This window comes from Onychostoma macrolepis, chromosome 16 (assembly GCF_012432095.1).
Source record: "Onychostoma macrolepis isolate SWU-2019 chromosome 16, ASM1243209v1, whole genome shotgun sequence".
NCBI classification, from domain to species: Eukaryota; Metazoa; Chordata; class Actinopteri; order Cypriniformes; family Cyprinidae; genus Onychostoma; species Onychostoma macrolepis.
In genome coordinates, this window is record NC_081170.1 from 36,403,132 (window position 1) to 36,426,831 (window position 23,700).

General features: G+C 41.3%; 1 protein-coding gene across 1 annotated transcript in view; it reads right to left on the reverse strand.

Moving 5' to 3' along the window:
• cdkal1 (CDK5 regulatory subunit associated protein 1-like 1) overlaps positions 1-23,700 on the reverse strand; it is a 269,763-nt gene that overhangs the window by 12,172 nt on the left and 233,891 nt on the right. The window contains exons 13-14 of the mRNA XM_058747144.1: positions 7,441-7,524; positions 1,126-1,290 (exon numbers count right to left, since the gene is read on the reverse strand). Coding sequence (XP_058603127.1) covers positions 1,126-1,290; positions 7,441-7,524 — 249 coding nt within the window. The remainder of the gene's footprint in view (positions 1-1,125; positions 1,291-7,440; positions 7,525-23,700) is intronic.

The window sequence follows — 23,700 nt, forward strand, 5'->3', positions numbered from 1 at the left end:
CAATTAGAGCAACAGAAGCTCTCGCTCACACTACTCCCCTCTCAGACACACTTCACTTAGAAGTTTCTGCTCTATATGAAGCCTTGGACTTCATTATAGTTCATAAGTGTCGTCTAGCTCCCTCATTTGACAACAAATTAGTCAACGAGTTAGTAAAACTAGATCTTCACCCTACAACACACAAGATTTCTCAAGTCACAGACTTACAAAACTAGACATCCAGACCAAAACAGTCCAATAACCAGCCTGTCCATTTGAACAACACAGCACTCATGCAAGACGCTGCCATGGAATTACTGCAAGACATCTTGAAGACACTGGCAACTTGTGCTTGAGGTAACTGTGATCGGTAGTCTGTCTTATTCTGCCAACAAACCAGCTGCTCATCCCTGGTTAAAGGAATAGCTAACCCACATGATCTTCTTTCTTCAAACCAAACTAAAATAATGACTCATGCCCAAATCCAAAATGGATGAAGACGAGATGGAAAGTCTCACAGCAATCAGATGATGTTTAAATTCACACATAAAAACACAATTAGTTTTCCATTTAGCAGGTATGACTTCTTTCATCAGTTCTCTGATAAACTGTTTATATATATGATTTAAAGAAAGTACCGTAGATCTGGTTTGCTCATACTGTAATAGCTGATTCTTGTGTTTGGTGGTTTCACATATTATCAGTAAACCTGTGAACGCACTCTGAATTTCACACTCTCGTCCTAATGTAAAACAGGCTGCAAACGGAGTGTGAAGTCTGGACTCTCAGCCGGAGGAAATGGCCTCCAATCTGTCTCGTCCATCTCTTCAGACGCAGACAGGCACAGCGTTTGCTCCAGACAGACGCTCTGGCAGCGCAACGGTCAGCTGGCCATCACAGGCTCTGGGCACGACTGACCGTCCCCTCCGCCAGCTTCTGCTCGACTCTGAAGGACCCCACCATGACTATACCACATTCAAGCTGTCGGAACAACACCTCAAAACTACTCTGGAAATAAAGTCTGTGATGAGAGGGCAACTTTTCCCAAGTTTCTCCACAGTCCCCCATTTGGACTTTTCTGCCATCTTCAGCGTGTAGAACGAGCTAATGTGAAACGGTCTTGTTGAGATGGTCCAGCAGACTGACCTGAGGGAGTCCAGACACCTGTCCCTTCTGAAGAGGCTGAGCGATGGAAGGAGTGAAGACCTGCGCATCCTCCACCGGCCGGCCCTTCATGTAGTGCTTCCCGGCCTCATATATGTCCACCTCGATCATCTTCCCTTTGAACTCTGGCTTCTTGGGCACCAGAACCTGCAGACGCATGAAGGAGAATATTATATAACAAGCATTATATACAAGGACACACATAAGTGGTACACAGGTGCGCATACACGTCCAAAATAAGAAATGTGCTGGGTAAATAAGTTCATTTGTGTACTGACATGGTCGACAGCTGTTAATGCACAATCACTGCTTTAGATTGACAAACCGTAATACTGTATAAGATCGAACTGGAAGCATAAATCTAGGCTATGCACTGCTGGTTTCAGAGCAAAATGCAAAACTGTGATACTTCATTCACTGAAGCACTTTAAAACCCTACACAGCACAGGCCGACATTTACCTGCCGGTACCTGCCAAAATAAAAGCTTGTTGGTTTTAGGTTAGAAACTTATAAATCATAAAAAAAAAAAAATAATTAAATGAAAATAAAAATAAAACAAATATTAGTAAATTATTTCTTAGGTGCACTATAAAATAATTGTATTACTATTCAATACTTGCTTTTTTAATACTCGTGGAGTGCCTCAAGGATCTAGATTTCGCCATGGTCTAAATTTCCACAGTTATGCTGATGATACGCAAATTTATTTTCCGCACAGCCCAACTCTGCTTTTTCTCCTACTTTAACATCTTGCCTACATGATCTTAAAGTATGGACGGCTCAAAATTTCTTAAAATTGAATAATGAAAAAACTGAGATTCTGTTAGTTGGCCCAAAATCATCTGTCTCCCCTCATCTTGACATTTCTATTAATATTGACGGAGTTATAGTACATCCCACTGTACGTAATCTTGGTGTAATATTTGATTCTACGCTATGCTTTGAACCTCATATCAACCTCGTCAAGTCCTGTTTTTACGAACTTCGTAATATTGTCAGTTTACGACGATCACTAAACTTCAAAGATGCTGAAACTGTTATTTATGCTTTTATAACTTCGCGTCTGGACTATTGTAAGTCCTTGTTATATGGCCTATCTAACAAAGCCCTTAACTGCTTACAGCTAATTCAAAATGCAGCTGCTCGTGCCCTTACATTTACCAAAAAATCAGCCCACATCACTCCCGTCTTACAGCAATTACACTGGCTCCCAGTTATCTATCGTATTCAGTTTAAGATACTCATCCTAGTTTTCAAGCTTGTCATGGTTCTGCACCTTCTTATACCTTTCTGAACTAATTCACCTTTATGCCCCTACGCATACTCTGAGACTGAGTTCTGTGAATTTGCTTGCAGTATCTAAGTCCAGTCTATCTAGTGAGGGTGGCAGGCCTTTCAGCATTTCAGCTCCTAAGCTCAGGAACAAACTTCCTCAAAACATTCGTACTGTCTCTTTACTCCAGACCTTTAAAATTGATCTCAAAACTCACTTTGCAGTATGTTTTGTTAATTGAATGTCTGCCTCATTTTTCAATTCCATGCTTACTTATATTACTTATGTGGTACATAAGATGATCTCTGTCTGCTTTATTTGTTTAATCATGTGACTGTATATTTGTATTTGTGTTCATGTTATCTATCAACTTTATGTAAAGCGCACTTGGGTTTTGAAAGGTGCTATTTAAATAAAAATACAAAAACATTATTATTATTATTTTACAATATTAATAGTGTATATACAGCTCATAAATGCAAAGGGGGAAACGTTTAAAATGCGGGAAAAACCAAACCGCATGGATCTTCTCATGTCCAGCCTAATGCTGGAGATCAACAGCTCTTGCGTCGTGGCATTGGCCATTGCTTTCAAACGCCTTCCACCGCCTTCACTGCACACACTAACCCGCTCATTAAAGAAGATAACAGAATATAAGAAAGATTCTCACACACTCTTCAGGACAAGTTCTGCATTTCCATAAAAGCAACAATGAGCTTGTAAGTGAAAAAACCCCCAAAAAACAAGCAAGCAAGCATCTTGTTTCTTGTCGTGTACTATAATGTTCCTGACGCTGGTTTGCTCCTCTTATCCCAGAGCATCTGTGACTTTCCGCTGAGACCCAGAGCGACGAGACCTTCAGATCTGCATGAGGTCTGAGGGGAGATGAATCAGTCCAGGCGTGGAGGCTGAATTGGATTAAAAGCTGTGCGCTTGGATCTATAGGGGTTTACATCGAAATTGCCTTCATTACATTGAGCGGCAGATAAGTTCAGAGCGTAAAAACCACCTTCCCCAGACATGAAAGGCTCGGCAGAAAGCTTAAAGCGCATTATGATTCATCAAAACTCAGACATATCAGAGGATCTGTCGAATACGTTTTCAATTAGGCTGGGAAATAAATGTGTTTTCCTTTTCCTCCATCTCTGCCGCGGTCGACGTGTGCCGTGAATTTTAATACTTTAATATGAGAAGAGTTATTTTCCCATTTACTTTTCCATTCAATTACACAAACCCTGAAGGTCAAACACTAACATTTTAAGGGACAGATAAAGCGCTCATTTGTCTTTGTCTCGCCTCTATTGAGAAGAGTCCTCGCACACTGGCAATCCATTAAGAACGGTCCACGTTCTGCTGGAGACTGCGAGTCATGTCTCCATCTCCTCACTGTAAAGCGAACGGTATTTCAGAGCCCGTGGAAGAGGACAAGGCAGCATTTCTTTGAAGCTATCGAGTCTCTCTGAAAGTGCACGTCTGTGGCAGCGCTGGAGGCCGTGAGCGTGTCCTTGAAGAACACATGAGCAGTGCGCAGTGAAGAGAGTAACCCTGAGCCTCTCCACTGAGAGAATTTAACCAGGAGAACGGATGGTTAATACAACTAGCAATACACAGTGCAGGCGAAATAGAGACGGTGTAGAGAGTAACATCTCTCTCTCAGAGGCTGGTCACTGAAAGAGTGTTGTTTGAATCCCATATGGAGCGATCCATGAGAAGAGTGAACTGATGAGGTCTAGAGTATCTTCGTGTCTAGATGAGTGTTTAACAGCAACAGCTCCTCTCATACAGGTTCTGCATCAGTCCACTGCTCTATCGCATAAGATCTGAAGAACGCTGATCATTGCTGTCAACGTGAAGGTCTTAGAAGTGTACTTTGTGTATAAAAAAGTGTCACACATTCTTAATTCTTGTTAAATTAAAAATCAAGCTGTTCAAAACATGTATGAACTTTATAAAAAGATATTTTGAAGAACTGCTGGTCCCCTTTGTCTGCAATAGTATGGAAAAAATACTACTGAAGTCAATGGGGACCAACAACCGTTCGGTTACACACGTGTTTCAAAATATCTTCTTTTGTGTTCAGCAGAAGAAAGAAACTTTGCGGATGGGTAAATAACACTTCAGTATAGGGACCAATTCTCACTATTAATTAGTTGCTTATTAGGATGCCTATTAATAACAAATTGGTTGTTTTAGTGCTCATAAAGCACACATTCTACATCCCTAATCCTACCCAATTACTAAACTCAACCACCTTACTAACTATTAATAAGCAGCAAATTAAGGAGTTTATTGAGGCAAAAGTCTTAGTTAATGGTTTGTTAATAGCGACAATTGGACTTTAAAATAAAGTGTGACAGAATTTTCACTTTTGGGTGAACCATTCTATTAAGGCCCATTTTCAAACATCTAATGACACTAGCAGATGTTTTCACTCGTTTACGCTTAAACTTGCTGCTGTAAGTCCTTGACGAGTCCGAGCGGCTCCGTCTTTGACACGGCGCTGGCAGCTCAAAGGCAGACCGGCTTAAGCTCCAAACAACCTGAGCTGAGCTCTTAATCGGCCCCATGTTCATGGTGATCCGCTGAGTAAAGCTGGGCTCTCTTTGATGGATGGTCAGTCACGTCTCAAACGCTCTGGAGAGCGCTCCGGCTTTGAGGCCACAGATCATGAAGGAAAAGGAGGAGAACAAAAGCAGGAAAAGAAAACAGAGGGCTTGCATCCCAGATTAGAGCTCCCCTCCTTTAATGCACAGCCCCGTCCTCAATCAATGGTGCTGGAGATGGCTTTCTGCTGGCATTATAATGAAAGATCAATGGCGGCGGGCGAGACGGGTGACCTCTGTGACCCATGAGGAGCCGTGGCACTGCTCACGACCGCACTGAACCTGCGAGGACTGTGTGACGATAACATCTGTCTCACTTCAGACCATTAACTAGTTAGAAAGGAAAACAATCACTTCTAACAATGCAGAAGATATAAGTGCATTCAGAAACATTGCTAAACACCACCAGTATCTTCCTTAAAGGATCACTCTCATCCAAACCTGTATGATGGACTTTCCTTCACAGAACTAAAGGGTTCACATGCTGCTGTATTCCATATAACAGCAGCTCATTCAGACATCCAGTCATATAACATTTCTGTGAGAGAACAGACTGAAAGATTGAAATTTGACTTTTTTCAGACTTTTTTTTTCTCACAAATATGATAAGTTCTTAAAAATTCTCAGAATTTTAAGATATAAACTCAGAATTGCAAGATATTAAATTTGCAATTCTAAGAAGATAAGTCAGAATTGTGAGATATAAACTCACAACTGCAAGAAAAAAGAAACATCCCAAATTGTTAGATTAAAAAGTCACAAGTACAAAAAAAAACCAAACAAAAAAACAATTGTGATACTTATAATTCTGAGAAAAAAAGATAATTGCAAGATATTGTGAGATACAATATTCATATTGCCATTCATACAGAATGTGTTTTACCATTCCACTGAGCTACTTCTCCATTGTTTTTCTATGTAAATACACTCTAGAGTACAGCGCTGAGTCTTGTGTTTTTCAGGTTCCGTGTGAATGGATGTACAGTACTAATGGATCTACAGGCTCAAATGAACATCTTCCCCATAGCTTTGCTCTTTTCACAATCATAGCGTGGACTTCATGGAGGCTCTGAATAAAAGCTAACATTTTCCTCAATGGCCTTGTTGTGTTCGATAGACTTCAGATCCTACAAGCCCCAAACAGTGAAAAGTACCTAGTAAATTCTCTGACACCGAGAAATATGCTGTGTTATGATCAAACCAGTAAATTCTCCAGACAAAAGTGACACTTATAGGGAAGCTTTAGCCTGAAGACAAGCCTGCAAACTTCAAACACCTCCATCACAGGTGTTCACTGACATATCTGAAGATGTCTGAAGTGCATTTTCACACGGACGCTTTGAAACTCTTTGAACACTTTTTAAATGTATTTTATATTGAAGTCAAGTGTGCTCACAGGATGACCTTGTGTTTGCAGCTGGATTTTAAAGAACAACTGAGCATTTTTTGAACATTATATTTGCTTAATATATTTATTGATTTTAAACTTAAAAACTCAAGGCTTACTCATTTTTCTAAAAAATTGCTTCTGATTCATACATTTGTATTTCTTCACTTTCCTTTCAAGACTTGGAAAAAGTAATTCATGCATTTATCACATCACGGTTGGACTACTGTAATTCTTTATATGTCGGTCTTCCCCAATCTTCACTGGCACGTTTGCAGATGGTTCAGAATGCAGCAGCTAGACCGTTAACTGGCGCAAAAAAACATGATCATATAACTCCAATGTTAGCTTCTCTTCACTGGCTTGCTGATTGTTTTTAAAGCACTCAATGGACAAGCCCCATCTTACATCTCTGATCTTATCTTTTTGAATTCAGATCTGCTAATAAAGCTCTTTCATATGCCCCAGGTCACGACTTAACTTTAAAGGTCACAGAGCTTTTGCAGTTGCTGCTCCCCGGTTGTAGAAGCAGTGTCCACCTGACATTAGAGTGCTCCTTCTATTTCTGCTTTTAACTCTAGACTTAAGACACATCTCTACTCTATAGCCTTTCCTGATTATTAACTTATGGATTAGTAATTGCTCAAATTCTGTTTTATTTTACATGTTACTGTATTTTATGATTGTTTTGTACAGCACTTTGGTCAGTGTAAGCTGCATTTAAATGTGCTCTATAAATAAAATTTACTTAATAGATGAGTCATTTTTGTAACTGCTCAGTGAGATTTTAAAAGTTAAAAGTGAAAATTAATTTAATAAACTTCTGACTCAACGTGGAAAGGTTTGGAGTAAAATCAATGCTTTTTATATATTAGTAGGACTGAATGGACTATCACAGCAAAAATGCTGCAGTTCAGCAGAATATAACTATTAATTCAAAGGCAGGGTTATTATACTTAACCAAAACCTAAATAAATAAATATTAATAAAACCTACGACAGTATCGCAATGACACTAAAATAACAGCTTGTACCTGCTCGTAGAACTTGTTGTGTGAGACGTAGTACTGCGAATCGAAGGACTCCTCGGTGACCAGCACACGCTGCCTCTCGCCGATCTGTGAGACGAGACAGAGAAACACACATGAGCAGCTCAAACAGCATCTGAAAGACGTCTGAGTTCATAATGGAGATGAAGAGCTTTCAGCGGCGCACGGCCTCCAGCCCTGACAGCAAACATAAGCAGTGATTAGCCTGTAAACAGGCGACGTTTGTACACAGCCTGAATTGTACAGATGCATTTAACCCATGAATACATGCATGCTCCAGAGAAACAGGGCCATCATTCATTCACATCATTATTAAGGAAATAAAAGCGGCTGCAGCGGTAAGAGACGGATGTGTCTGGATCGGGACTATTGTACTGCCACTTACTGCACTCTGATATTATCTTACGATGGAAAATGTCTTCTTTCATTCACGCTGTCACAAAGCAACTGTGCATGTATTTAATGGGTTTGAAGAAGCCTTTGTGTGCCGACCAGCGGTTTACCACTCAAATCAACACAAGCAGAGACAGACGCTGTGAATAACACACATGCAAACACACATCGATGCACAACACGATTTCAGAGGGGACACAAACGTGTATGAATCGCAGCCTTCAGAATGAAAGAGAGACGCTTTATGAGATCCAGATTGGAGCATCTGGCCTTCAGAAATCACAAAAGCACAAAACACATCCAATCAATGGCATCCAAATAACAGCATCTTTCTAAAATACATCACAGGATCACTGTGAATGAAGAAAAGGAGAGGACGCTGATGTTGTTCATCAGCGGCGCGGTGGTGCGGTCAGCGGAGGTCAGAGGTTAATAACAGCTCCACACTGTTTGTGCTTCAGCTCTTCTGGAGATGAAGGTCCGTCTCGCTGTCAAAGCATTTAACAAGTGACTGAGCTCTGGAAAAATGGCCTTTCATGTGGCTGGAAATGCAGTTTTTCAGTGCTGAAAACGATCCTACATCTCAGACTCTGGAGAAATTAAAGGCACTGCAGAAAAACCTCTTCCCCGAAGTTGCAGAAACATTCAAGATGTCATTTCTTCTCAATGACTGACCCTCATCACACACTGCCAAATTCTGTTAGACCAAAAACTATTAATCACCCTCATATCGATCCAAACCCATACGCTGTTATATCACTAAACCTAACTGTAACTTATTACAAATGAATAAAAAAGATGTACAAACACCCAGTGCTTATCCTGGCTGTAACTTCACTCTTAAAAATACAGGTTCCAAAAGCATGTTTTTGCAGCGATGCCATAGAAGAACCATTTTGGTTCCCACAAGAGCCTTTCAATGAATAGATCCTAAAAGAACCATTTTGAAGAACATTTTAAAAATATAAAGAACATTTTCTGCATTTGAAAGGTTTCATGGATGTTCAAGGTTCTTCATAGAACTATTGATGCAAAATAAATTGAAAAATAAAGAACCTTTATTTTTAAGAGAATGTTGACAAACTGTAAACTTGGCATGTCAATCTGATTGGTTGGTTGGAATATTGAAGGAGGATATTTTTCTTACAAAAACGCATCGATTCACTACAGAAGGTCTTTGTTCACCCCCCGGAGCTGTGCGAGGCACTTTTTATGCTGGATGGATGTCCTATATTAGACTTCTTTTGGGCTGTTAAAAAAATTAAATATAACACCCATTCACTGCCATTAAAAGGCTTGGAAGAGCCAGGATGTTTTTAAATATAACTCCGACTGGATTCGTCTGAAAGAAGAAAGTAAATCATGGAGTCATTTTCTATTCCTTTAAAAACATACTTGGAACGTAGTGAATGACCTTTAGAGGATGTATGAATGACCTTTATGGTGCTTTTGCTTGTTTTAACAGTCGTGGTCACTATGAAGAGTCACCGTCTGGAAAAGCTGTGAAGGTTCATGAACTAATACAACACTGATGCTCTCGTGACTGGTTGGAAAATGTTGCTTACTTACGCTTAAAATGCCATTCAAAAGCTTCACAAATAGATTTTGACAGATCAGCTTCTACTTTTTAAATGGAGAAATGATCAATTGTATGTAAAATCTGAAAATGTAACTTAAGTTCATGATGATGCAAATTCTAGTAGAATGCACATCAAATGACAAACACACCGAAATCACGCAGACATCACATAAGCTATTGATCATCAGCACTGCTTCACACTTATACTGCAGTAAATGAAAACCTCAGAACCGAGTGGATTAAACCGTATTAACAGTGAACAGAAGAAACTCCTCCGGTCTCAGATTAAGCTCATGTTAACGTGTTTAGAGGGTGTGATCACTCATTTTATTGTTCTAATGAGACAAACACAGCCGTGAATCTTGCTGGAAGTGAAAGCAGTGATTGGTATTACTTGAGCGCAGTCTTCACAGAGAAACCTCCACGACTGTGTCTGCAAACCGATTCAGGACCTGATTGCTTTTGCAAATGAGATTAAAAACATCCAATTCTGCAAAGAACAACAAGCACGTGATCAGAAAGGACACAGAGTAAACGCTCTGACAGCGCACGAGCCACGACTGAAGCTCTAATGAAACTGACAGGAACCTTTAACGAGGACAGAATCTCCCACAGGTTTTCATCAAGAGTTCAGGTTTAAACTCGCATGAATGTTTGAGGGAAAGTGATAAATGAATGCATGGCTACTCATGTTTGATGCATGCACGATAATTACAAAGGAATATCTACAGGTCTCTGTGATGGACTCCACTGGCCTACTGAAGCTTCAGAGCTGCATCAGGTGAAGGATGTCAAAGGCTCCCTCAAAGAGAATGGAGGAGTTGTCTGAGTCTAGCCGGAGGCGGCGAGGAACACGTCTTGTTAATGTTCAAAGCTGCTGTCAGGCGCTCGCAGCGATCACAGACGCGCCTCCTCGGGTCCAAGAAGAGCTAACAAAAGGAAAGATGCGCCCAAACTCACAGAATCAAGCTGCTTACCATGTTGTTCTGTGGGCAATTTAACCCGACGAGAAGCTGCTTTCTTAGCGAGAAACAGTGATTTATACACTCACATTCAAAGCACACAGGTGTGACTGAAACAGAGAACGTTCTGTCGGTATTTACTCACGCTCATGTCATCCGTTTGCTGATGAATCTTCATGCAGATCTTTGCTATTTAATCACCTGTCGAGCTTCAAGATGATCAAACACCATAACACCTTCCAAACGATTCTAATCTTCAGAAGTTACTGTCATTGTGTGATGAAAATATAAATACATGCAAGTTATTTACCAAAAGCCTTCCCCTCCAGAGAGTTGTTGGATTAAGGCTGTGAGTCATTGAGCTGAACCAGATCAGGCTCAAACGAACGAATCATTCACCGATTCACTTCTCAAGTTCAATGGTCCTGGGAAGATTTCAGGAAGGACTTCAGAAGATTCAGAATACAGCAAATGAGCCACGACAGTCTTCAAACTGCTGTATGCATGTGAAATTTCTTCGTGTGTTCATGGGAAAAATAATGGCGCACAGAGAACTTATATATTAGTATAAACTGCTGTAATAAAACGTGTAATCTCTAAAAAAATATGCATTCTCTAATGAATCAATATCAGCGGTAGGGTTTACGCTGAATGAATCATGAACACAGATATCTGGAGCAGGGAAGGACAGACTTTCAGTCTTTATGAAGTTTTAACAGCGCGGTCGGACCGATGCTGATGAGGAACTGAAACATACATCAGAGGAGAGCAGAGAAGATCTCAGGAGATCAACAGCCTGACCGAAGAGCGTCCAGCGTGAAGTTTGTTCTGGAAACACTCGCCTGCTCCTCTGCCGTTTGATCACACATTTAATATTCCCTCTTAATTGAGCCTAATCCAGATCGTGAATGACAACATCGACAAATCAAAGGAAGAGCGGGGACTACGATCCTGCGAATCCCGTCATATGAAAGCGCAGCATGAGAAGCAGAGGATGTTTGTTGTGGAATCTCTTCTTCACTGCTGTCATGAGCGAAAACAAACAGAGCCGGGCCTGGATTTGAATCGATAGAGAATAATAATTACAGCGGTCCAGCACAAACGCGCCAGCTCATCAGCAGGGCTTTACGGGCGACCTGAGAGGATTCACATCACAGCCTTTCAGGAGACTCTCCGGTGAGCTTCTGTGCGAGTTTAGCTCAGGATTCACACGCTTTGAGGTTAAGATGACGAACATGTTTTAATTGATAATCAAACCAAACAACAATCAGAATGAATTAAACTCAAGCGTTTGGGGTTTGAGACAGGTTTTTGAATTCCACTCCACTGCTTTTCCATTGTTTTCTGTATGAAGATGCACTAGATGAGTGTATTTGACCGGTTGTATCTTATCTCATGCAGGACATGGTGTTGTTAGGGCTGGGCGATATGAGCAGAAATTCATATCTCGGTATTTTGTATTTGGATTAAACAAATAAAGTGAATGTAAGCATGAAGGCATATATTATGTGCCAAAGGGTTAAAATCACATTACATTCTAACATTGTAACATTGCAATCTAAAAACAAAAATAATGCTTTTAAAGCAGAAGTTAAATTTACTAAACTAAAATTGAAAATAATAAAAAAGCACAGTAAAAAGGCTATTTTGATTACCCCATTACACTTTACAGTTAGTGCTATCATACAAATACACTTACTTGTCGGTTTAAAATTCTACATGTCACATTTATTTTCCAACTACAAATATTTCAGCAAAATGTATATTTTAGTCAGAGTTATTACACTCCGCGTGGCGGCACTCGTTCTAAATGGTCTGTGAAGTTTAGCGGAGAATCGCAAAGCAAAAGCTCACGCACTTCTGACTGCAAAATGGAAATATTTCCATGGCTTTCTAATATTTACAGATGGAGAATATACCTGTGAAATGTAAGTTATGCGTTAAGGAAAACAGCACGTCTCTGTCAGCGGCACACGCAGCCTTTCTGTCAGAGCCGCTTTAAACTCAAACTATAAACTATAGGCTACTATATCTTACGATGTTTTTTAAGCCCTTCATATAAAGCCTGATACATGTAGAACAAACTGTATTATATAACTGTGTCCTCCCTAGATATTTTTTCAGATGCGCTCATATCAAACTACTTATATCGATATTAACGGTATTGCTTCATACCGTATCGCTTCTAAAGAATATACTGATATATCGTACAAACTCGATATACCGGCCAGCCCTAGGTGTTGTAAAAAATAATATCTCTAGACCTTGTTTTTTCATCTCATTTTTAAAAGTAAGAAACGTGTTCTGTGTGAACGCCCTCAGAGATGAACGACTGAACATGAGAAACAGAAGAAACGCATCTATAGTTTTTCACACATAAAATGTCCCTTAAACTCAAAGCAGTGCATCTTTGACTCTAAAATAAACATTTAGAGCAAAGCGCCGCCACACCGCCTCAATCAAACACACTGAGAACACAGGCGTCATTCTCTGATACACAGCCACACGTGAAACTCACACCAAAATCTAATTACGGCCCTTTAATTTAGTGTCTGCTGTTACCGTGACAACCCACCCAGACTTAATGAAGACCATCATGCTGGATTATATAGTGTGAAAAGAAACAAGGACAAAAGAGTACATGAAGAAGTGATTAAAGAAGAGAAACTGAGGCAGAACATCACAAACGAGAACAAAACATCACCACTGGTGCATGTGCTATTTATACATTACAGCTTAGAGGAGGGAGAGAAGACGAAAACACCACACACACACACTTCACATATTCAGTCTTACTTTGCTTTATCATTAATTACCCATACAATTAACGCTATTTCTGCAATTTATTCCTTTTTCGATAAGTGTTACTTTCTTCATTTATTTGCATGTCTATATTTATATCCTTCATTTATTCAATATAATAAACTAATAATCTTCTAATTGTTAATATTACATGTCAACTCCATTATTTCATTTGATTCACATCTGCCTGATTCTGACAGCAACCGCTCTTACACTTTTGACAGTCTGTCTCACAAAGCAACTAAAATCAAAACACAGATCGTTTCACCAATGTTCAAAATGTGAGATTTACTGAACAATGAAATAATTTATTTCAACACTTATTCATTTAGCAGATGCCAAATGACTTAATAAAAGGGGTCATATGATGTTGCTAAAAAGAACATTATTTTGTGTATTTGGTGTAATGCACCGTGTTTACGCGGTTTGAGGTTCAAAAAACATTATTTTTCACATACTGTACATTATTGTTGCTCCTCTATGCCCCACCTTTCTGAAGCGCGTCGATTTTTACAAAGCTCATCGTTCTGAGAAGCGAGGTGTGCTCTGATTGGCCAGCTACCCGGTGCGCTGTGATTGGCCGAATACCTATTGTGATGCCGTGTCACGGCCTTTTTACGGTCTACGGTCCCGGTGTGATGAGACGAAAACAATAAAACCCACTATAAACGAGGCATTTGTTGCATCCAGTGAGGACATAATTACTGATTATAATGATTCATACGGTCTTTTTACGCATTGCGCTGCGTAAACATAACACCATATTTGCATTTGTGATCGGAGAAACAACAAGTGCTACTCTACACAGCTCAAAACTCACGTTTGAAACGTCAATAGCAAATTATTTAAATATGAAAACATACTTACAGGCTGTGAGTCAGAAGCACCAGACTGTCCTTGCGACATTGGAATTGCCCCACTTTATCGTGTTCACAGCCATTCATAGTGTTCACATTGTAGTCTATTCTCTCCCAGGTTCAGGAAATAGTCCTCCGTAAAAAAAATGCGCTGCACACACTCTAATATTTGGGTTGAACTGTTCTGGAACAGTGTTGTAAATATAACTTAACCACTGATTTCTAGTTGTGTCCTCTTTTGGAAGCCCAAACAAAGTACTTTCGCTTTCACAACGAAACACAGCGTCTCCAGGACATGGCGCTGGCGGCATCAACAATACTACAGCGAGAATAAAAGTTATGCCTTCTTTCATTGCATATACATTTGGCCGGTGTTTTGCAAATCTCCCCACACAGTGACGTAGACATGTGCGGCGTGTTTAACCCGTGTGCATCAATTAAAAAAAAGTTACACATAGGTCCATAGTGGACAAAAATGTCTGTGTCAAAAAACAATCATAAAAATTTGAAGTTTGGGAGCACAGACTTAAGTTTGGTATCACTTTAAAGACGACCCATGGCAGATTATTGTTGAAGTAAAAAGTTTAAAAAGTGAAATAAAACTTGTAATAAAGTAGACAGGTTTAAGTTTATGAAAATTATGTATGAACAATATTTTATATAATATATACTAAACCTGCTAGAAAATCAAAGCCATAAATTTAAAGTTGTGTTCCAAATTTGAGGTTGATATCTCAAAAAATGAGCTTTCGGTAAAATTGTTTGGGCGCAGTACCAAATTTTCCCCATTAGATGCCAGCAAAACTTCCCTGGTGCACACAGTGGTTGGATTTGTGATTTACAGTAGAGTTTTTCTCTCTCATGTTACAAAAGAACACACACACTTTTTTTTTAATGGACACACACAAACCACACTCTGACATCCATACCAACACACTCACACAATTATAGCTACATTATCTAATTTGCTCTATAATATGCTGCAGCAGAAAACAGGAATAAAGCGAGTATTTGCTTTATAGGCCAAACCTGAAAAAATGACACCAGCTGGTAAAAAAAAAAAATAGTAAAAAATTCAATTTTGAAGCCTTGCCAACAGAATGAAAGCCTATTAACAAAGATTGCATCATTTTACAGTTAAACAGCACTGCCATTAAAAATAGCAGTTTTAATGGGTTTCAATGGGTACATTTTTGTCCAAAAGGCACTGAGAGGAACTATTTTTTGCAACTAGTGTAAAATAGATTTATTAAAAGGAAATGAGGGTGGAATATTAAAATTCCAATAAAAATACACACCTGAGCCAAAATTCATGCAGTTAGAATTAAAACAGGCAAAATTATCAAAAAACAAAACAAAACTAAAACGGATAAAAATGTTGCACAAGGGTTAAATGAGCGGTTTTAGGAGGGTGTGGTTGAGTCTTAACTTTTATAAAGAATATCTCTGGTTTTGAGACTTTAGTCTTTGCAACTTCAGGGATCTTATCTATGCACAAACAGCTTTTAACACTCCAAAGAGAAAGGAAAACTTGAAATCGCATCATATGACCCCTTTAATAAAGAGAAAGACAAAATGAGGCAGTAGCAGAAGAAGTGCTAGCAATACAAAGTTTTAAACATTGTCTAGAATAGTACAAGCTAGATCAGGGAGGGATATAGGAAACAGTAAAAGCATAGATGATTGCAGTTTAGTATTAGAGTTAGATTATTCCCAAGTATTCCCAAGATGGCGGCGCGAGTACATCGCGAGGCTCTGGGTCTCTCCAGATTTTGCGGTATTTTTCTTACTCATCTCGGGCCTGTTCGTGCAGAACAGCTGTGCCTTTACATCGTACACCCGTTGTGAGCTTTTGGATATCGGTTTGCGAATTTCCGACACTTTTATGGACAATCTTCGACTCCTTCCTGAGATCGCTAGGACACCCGAGGCTATGCACCCTACCCGGCCGGGCGGAAGTGCTCGCAGGCGGCGTCGAGATCGTAAACAAAGGCGGGGGAAGCGCGGAGGACTAAGAGCTAAGCTAAGGCTAACACCACACCGGCTCTCTTTACCCAGCATTTTCCTTGCCAATGTACGGTCGCTAGTGAACAAAATGGAGGAGATTCGACTCAGCATCACACACAGCAAGAAACTTTCGAACTGTAACGTCCTAATCTTCACGGAAACCTGGTTAAATAGCGGAATACCGGACACCGCTATTGAGCTAGCGGACGCCACACACTCGGGCGGATAGAACATTAGATGGCTCGGTAAGACCAGAGGTGGTGGATTGTGCATTTACATTAACAAAGCTTGGTGCACAAACTCTGCTGTTGTTGGGAGTCATTGTTCATCTAACCTTGAGTTTCTCATGGTTAAATGTAGACCGCTTTATCTACCGCGGAGTTCACTTCCACCATTATAACTGCAGCCTATATTCCCCGGATGCTGATGCCAAGCTTGCTATGAAAGAACTTCATGCAGCCATCAGTAAACAACAGACTGATCACCGAAGCGGCTTTCATTGTTGCAGGTGACTTTAATCACTCAAACTTAAAGTCAGTGCTACCCAAGTTTCACCAGCATGTTTCCTGTCACACCAGAGGAAACAAAACCTTAGACCATGTTTACACAAACATGGCTGGAGCTACGTTGCGACACCCCTCCCCCACCTGGGACAGTCAGATCACCTTTCTTTGTTCCTCACCCCCAAATATGCACCCCTCATCAACCGTGTGAAGCCATCAGTGAAGACCATCAAGGTGTGGCCTGCGGGGGCAGATTCCACACTCCAGGAAAGGTTTCTACACACAGACTGGAGTATGTTTGCTTCTCAAGCCACCAGTGGTGCTCACACAGACATTGACTCTTACACCTCCTCTGTATTGGATCATATCAATACCACCATTGACAGTGTTACAACCCAGAAACAGATCACCACATATCCAAATCAGAAGCCTTGGATGAACAAGGAAGTGCGACTCCTGTTGAAGTCACGCAACACTGCCTTCAGATCAGGAGATGCACAAGCCTACAGCACATCCAGAGCAAACCTGAAGAGGGGCATCAAAAAGGCCAAGCACTGCTACAAGCTAAAGATAGAGGGACACTTTTCCAACTCTGACCCTCGACGCATGTGGCAGGGCATTCAGGCCATCAGTGACTACAAACCCACCCACTCCACCCCCGCAGCCACTGATGTCAACTTCCTGAACGAGCTAAATCACTTTTATGCTCGCTTTGAAAGAGACAACAGAGAAACTGCCACCAAGCTCAATCCCTCAGCTGATCACCCACCAATCACACTCTCCTCCACAGATGTCTGCAAGACACTGAGCCGGATCAGCGTGCACAAGGCTGCTGGACCAGACAACATCCCTGGTCGTGTTCTCAGGGCATGTGCGGAGCAGCTTGCTGGGGTTTTACAGACATCTTCAATCTGTCTCTTGCCCAAGCAGCCGTACCAACATGCTTTAAATGCACTTCCATTGTGCCAGTGCCAAAACACTCTAGTCCGAAGTGCCCTAATGACTACCGCCCTGTAGCACTCACACCCATCGTCATGAAGTGCTTTGAGCGGCTGGTCCTGGAACACCTAAAAGACTCTATACCATCCACATTGGACTCACACCAGTTTGCCTACCGTAGCAATAGGAGCACAGAGGATGCAGTTTCCATGGCACTGCACTCTGTGCTCACTCACCTGGACAATAAGAACACTTATGCACGTATGCTGTTTGTTGACTTCAGCTCAGCATTCAACACTGTCATCCCAACCAAGTTAATAGCCAAACTTGGAGACCTGGGCATCAGTACCTCAATGTGTAACTGGATTTTGGACTTCCTGACCAACAGACCCCAGAATGTTCGATCAGGATTCACCTGCTCCACATCCATCACACTTAACACTGGTGTACCACAGGGCTGTGTGCTAAGCCCGTTTCTCTACTCCCTCTTCACCTCCGACTGCAAGCCTGTGTATGGATCTAATTCCATCGTCAAGTTTGCAGACGACACCACGGTGATTGGCCTCATCAGTAACAACGATGAGACTGCCTACAGGGAGGAGATCCAGCACCTGGCCACATGGTGCACTGAAAATAACCTGCTCCTCAACACCACCAAAACGAAGGAGCTCATCGTGGACTTCAGGAAGGAGTCAAGAGGCACACACGACACCATCCACATCAATGGAATGGCTGTTGAGCGTGTCTCCAGTTTCAAGTTCCTGGGGATCCACATCTCGGCGGACATGTTGTGGAAAACCAACACCTCCAGCCTGGTCAAGAAGGCTCACCAGCGCCTCTTCTTTCTGAGGACACTGAGGAAGAATCAGCTCTCCTCTGCTATCCTGGTGAACTTCTATCGCTGCGCAATAGAAAGCATCCTGACCAACTGTGTCACAGTATGGTATGGGAGCTGCTCTGTTGCGGAGCGCAAGGCACTGCAGCGGGTGGTGAAAACTGCCCAGCGCATCACAGGGACTCCACTACCTGCCATCGAACACATCCAGAGGAAACGCTGTCTGCATCGAGCTCGCAGCATCCTTAAGGACTCCTCTCACCCAGCCCACAGACTGTTTTCTCTCCTGCCCTCCGGCAGGCGTTTCAGGTGCCTCCGGACCAGGACCAGCAGATTAAAGAACAGTTTCTTCCCTAGAGCTGTCTCTTTACTGAACTCTAACCCCCGTTGATCCACTTCCTCATATATTATTAACTCTTCTCCCCTACCTCACATCGGCCTTATTTGCACTACTGACTGAATGTAAATTTTATTACAGTAACAACTGTTTACTTTTGTATCTTGCACTACCATACCTAAATTGGACTATACTCATTTGCACTGCCGACTGTTGTTTACATTATCAATGTTTACATTAGCATTTTGCACCGCACGTCTAATTGTAATATGCAATCATTTCCACTGCACTTTACACCTTGTCTATAGTAATAACCATCTGTATATATATTATATTGATAGTACATATCACCTGTATATTCTGTTTATAGTAATAGCCATCTGTATATTTATTCACTATACATACTCACCTGTAAATTCTGTTTATAGTAATAACCATCTTTCTATATATATTTATACATATATTCAGTACATATCCTTGTCCTGCACTTATTCAACCACTGTATATCATGCACTTGCTGCTATTGCACTTCTGGTTAGACCTAAACTGCATTTCGTTGCCCTGTACCTGTACTTGTGTAATGACAATAAAGTTGAATCTAATCTAATCTAATCTAGAGATGCGTGCACACTCGTTCCGCCCCTCTCATTTGTCTTCAGATGTTTGCGTGAAGAAACTCATTGATTTCGTTGCTGTCAGTGTCCTGCTCATAATCACAGTCGCTCTGTAATCACGCCACAGAGCCGATGGTGAATAACGTCTTTAATCACTGATGTTTGTGACACATCTGCACTGCAGAGTGATTTAGAGTTCAGCGTCAGACCGCAGCCCCGCGGGACGAGGGTAAAACCCCGCTGAGTCCCCTTCATTAGTGCTGGTAAGTGAAGCACGGGCCGCGCGTGAGACACAGTCAGCTCTGAATGATGAGGACGTCACTGTCAGTTTCAGCGGGTGTTACGCTCACAGGACCCAGTGTGTTTCCCTGCATGTGTGTATGATCACGCTCGGGTCCATCTGATCCATGTGTTCTGTCTCACTGGAGTCCTCTGGTTGGATCACCAGTAAAACTTTCATGTTGCGATTAATTGCTAATGCTTTATCACAGTATACGGTATTATTGCGATATTGAAATTTAGTTTCAAAAAAGTGTTGTCATAATACAGCATAACAGGTTTAATAATTTTTTTCTTATAACAAAAATAACTGAACATTTAAATACAATAAAGCAATACACAAAAAGTTACAAATTTTACACAGATTAAAGTGCAAAAGAATTATAAAGACCAATAGGTATCACTTTACAATACGATCTCATTAGTTAACCTTAGTTAATGCATTAAAATTAACAATGGGCAATAGATACATTTGCTACAGAAGAACTCAGTTCATGTTAAATAACAGTTGCAACTTTTGATTTTAACGTGTTATTAAATATTGGAATTACCTAAGAATAATGAATGTTTAGAATCATTTTTCAATGTCAGTTCATGTTAACTAATGAAGCCCTAATGTAAAGTGTAAATAAAGAATCAAAACACTTTCAAACAATATCTAGGGCATGTTGTAGTCCAGATTAAAATGTGAAAAAGTTTGAAAATAGCCTATTAAGCCTAAATATTTAAGTATTAGGCGCTGTGATGGACAGCATAGCCAATACACAAATCTGAACGGCTATTTAAATCATCTAAATAACTTTCAGAAACAGAAAGTAGCGCGGCTGCATTTCTGCTGTTAGATCAGCGCCATCTGCTGTCAAGGAGTGAATGTGTTTTCATCCAGAGCGTCTCTCAGGCTTGTTTACATCAGAGCACATGCGTTTGTGACGCAGCATACAGCGTGTTGTGACCAGTTGATGGGAAAAGTATTCTTAAAATGCATTCAAAATTCAGAATAATTTGTAATCAATAATTATTCTCTGTATTTTGAAGTGCCCATGATAACAATATCATGCATGTTCATTATTGAGATATCGCATTACCAAATACCAGCACGTCTAATAAGGAGCGACTAATCAGCTGGTGTACATCACATAACACAGCGGCACACAGTCAAACACGTCACAAAGCACAGGCACAGGAGGCCGTAAGTTAAAGCGGTCTAATCACATCTGTCTGGTTTACATTGAGACTCTGGCAGCGCACAGGTGAAGAGTCTCAGACGTGTTCAGTGTGTATCTGATATGATCCACGATAAGATCACCGTTACACTCCCAAACATCGAGGCTGCTGTTAGAAACACAAAGGCTTTCACAGAAATCTTCAGAAAAACATCTGTGTACTGTCGCTTTAAAAACCCAAAACACTGATCTGATGAACATGAAATCACAAGAACCCTGTTTACTGTAAAACATGTTCCCCATCTGAATGTGAATGATTACTCTGAACATGCTATTCCAAAGAAAACAATTACTACATGTTGTTTGTTACATTTTCATTTGAAAATGACCATTATGGAAGTAAAATGAATTGAAAAGCTTTAACGCACACTGCAGTCCAAATGCAAAGGAGCCTAAAAAGACCAGTTCTTGATGATGGTAGGTGTCAAGATCCACTGAATGGCTTTCATTTTTCTACTGTTGTTCTTTTACAGATCTTGATATCTCATTGCGGATTTAGACATCTTCTACACACCCCTCACATCTCAGGAGAGTGGTTGAAGGTCAAGAGCACTGGATGGAAATGATGCTTCAGAGAACTCTGTGCCTCTAATGTGTCTAAGATTCTCAGGGCTCTTCATCTCCAGTGCTGTTCTTCAGGAGAACCACAGTCAGAAAGGGACTGCTAAGGAAGGAATGAAGACATGGCCGAGGAGCAGCGGGTCACGGGGAGTTTCTGCTGACCGACTCTCAGAGGTCAGCTCCAGTTACTGTTCACAGCACAGACAACACCGTTCACACAGCTCCGGTGCTTCAGGGCCCAGTTTAGAGCAGAAACAACTAGAACTGGAAACAACCGTTTTGTGATCTCCTTTAGTTCTGCTAGTAACAGAAACAACGCCTCACATCTAAAACAGCATCTCACTTCACTATCACATCTACCTCATCAGGAGTAATGAACCCTGGATCTGACCTTTCAAGCTCATGAAGTGATGCTGTGTAATGAGAGAGATCATCAAGCACACTCAAACCTACTGCTGAGAACCAAACCTACTGGAACAGTCAGGAGAAACATCTATCAACTATTCCTTTAAGAAAAACCTCGAGCAGGGAGCTGATTTCAGCTTTAGGGCAGTATTAATCTTTCCCTGCTCTCTATGTGTGTGCGTGAGTGTGAGTGTGTGTGTGTGTGAGAGATTGTGTGTGTGATTGTGTGTATGTGCGCGCATGTGAGAGAAAATGTGTACATGTGAGAGTGCGCGTGAGAGAGAGAGAGTGCGTGTGTTTGTGTGTGTGTGTGTGTGTGCGTGCGCGTGAGTGTGTGTTTTTGTGACAAATCAGGACATAGATGTGTATAATGACGAGGGTATGGCGGGTATTACAAGGAGAAGGTGACTTTTCAGGACATTACCCCACGTCCCCACTTTTCAAAACACTTATAAATCACACAGAATGGAGTGTATTGAAAATCTGAAATAGCAGAAAGTCCCCACTTTTCACAAAAACAAACGTGTGTGTGTGTGTGTGTGTGGTACCTGATTGCTGGTGATAGAGCCGTGTCAGTAAATGACTGTGAGAGGGAGGTGATGTCTGATTGCTTCATCAGCAGCGTATGTGTGCTGATTGCGTCCAGCAGCTCATTTAAGCACATATATAGCAGCTTTTATAATGATGCAGAGGAGATGGAAATTATATCTCTACAATATAATTAAATAAAACGCTCTCTGTATCGCTTTTCATCACCAAATGCACATACAATCAGTGTTCACCTTGAGCTAAGGACATTGCCGTAGAAAAAACAAGTCCTAACATCAGACCTGTTTCTGAACCTATCAGAATCTCACAGAGAGTTTAATGTCAGTCTCAGATAACAAGCGGTCAGTTTCATCACACTGCATCTGCGATTAGTGTCTCCAGCGGATGTGACCGGATGAGTGCTGGTGATTTAGTAACTACATGCAGCACTGCGTGAGGATAAATCATGTAAAGCGCTGATGACTGGACACTCGCTGTCTCTGCGCTTCAAGTGACCGTCTCGCTGCGCCAGTCATTCATATCTGCACGTGCTTCGCTGATACAGCTTGCTTTTAAAGTTGGAAACAACTGCTGGAGTTTGAAACACTGTTTTTGGCTCCATTTACAAATGTGACGTGTTCACATGCATTTCTGTGGTTTCAGTGATGACATCTCTGCAAACAGATTGGATTGGATCAACTGACTGAGCATAATTCTGTTCATACAACAGCATCTCATCCAGTGGCTGGGCAGGGAAAAAGGTGGGCGGGGCCAAAGAGAGAGGAGGAACAGGGAATGAGGTGGGTGTGACCAGAGAGAGGGAGAGGTGGGTCAATGATTAATGTGGGTGTGGTCAGTGAAAGGGGTGGGGCATCAGGACCCTTAAACAGCAGCAGGTCTGAGGAACAGACGCCAGGGCTGAAGGTGGCATATGGCCGACTGACTCCAGGTTCACCAGAATCAGAAGGCTTTATTAAAGATGATTGATGTCAGAGAGCTGGCGGGGAAGCGTTGCGTGTTTGCACGCGTGGTGAACACAACATACAGCCAAAAGCACAGCGCTGCTGACCTGTGCAGTCATGCCCCGCACAAAAAACAATCTATTACCATCATACAGCTTGACTTGGGACACAGTTCGTGTGTAAATGTGCCTGCAGCTCAAGGATGCCTCAGAAGGACATCAGCGATTAACTGCTCAAGAAGTGAGAACTTGCTCATAATCTCCATCTGTTCTCTCACTCATACAGATGAGGTGAGTGAGGAGCGTCTTCAGAGGGGCTCTGACCGTCCCGTGGATTGGGCGCCGAGCGCTTTTCCTCATGCCAAGCGTGTCAGTCGAACTAAAACACGCCTCTCAGAGCTGGAACACTGGCCGTGTTTGATCATGACACGAGATCAGATATGAGAAGCGTTTGCTTTCT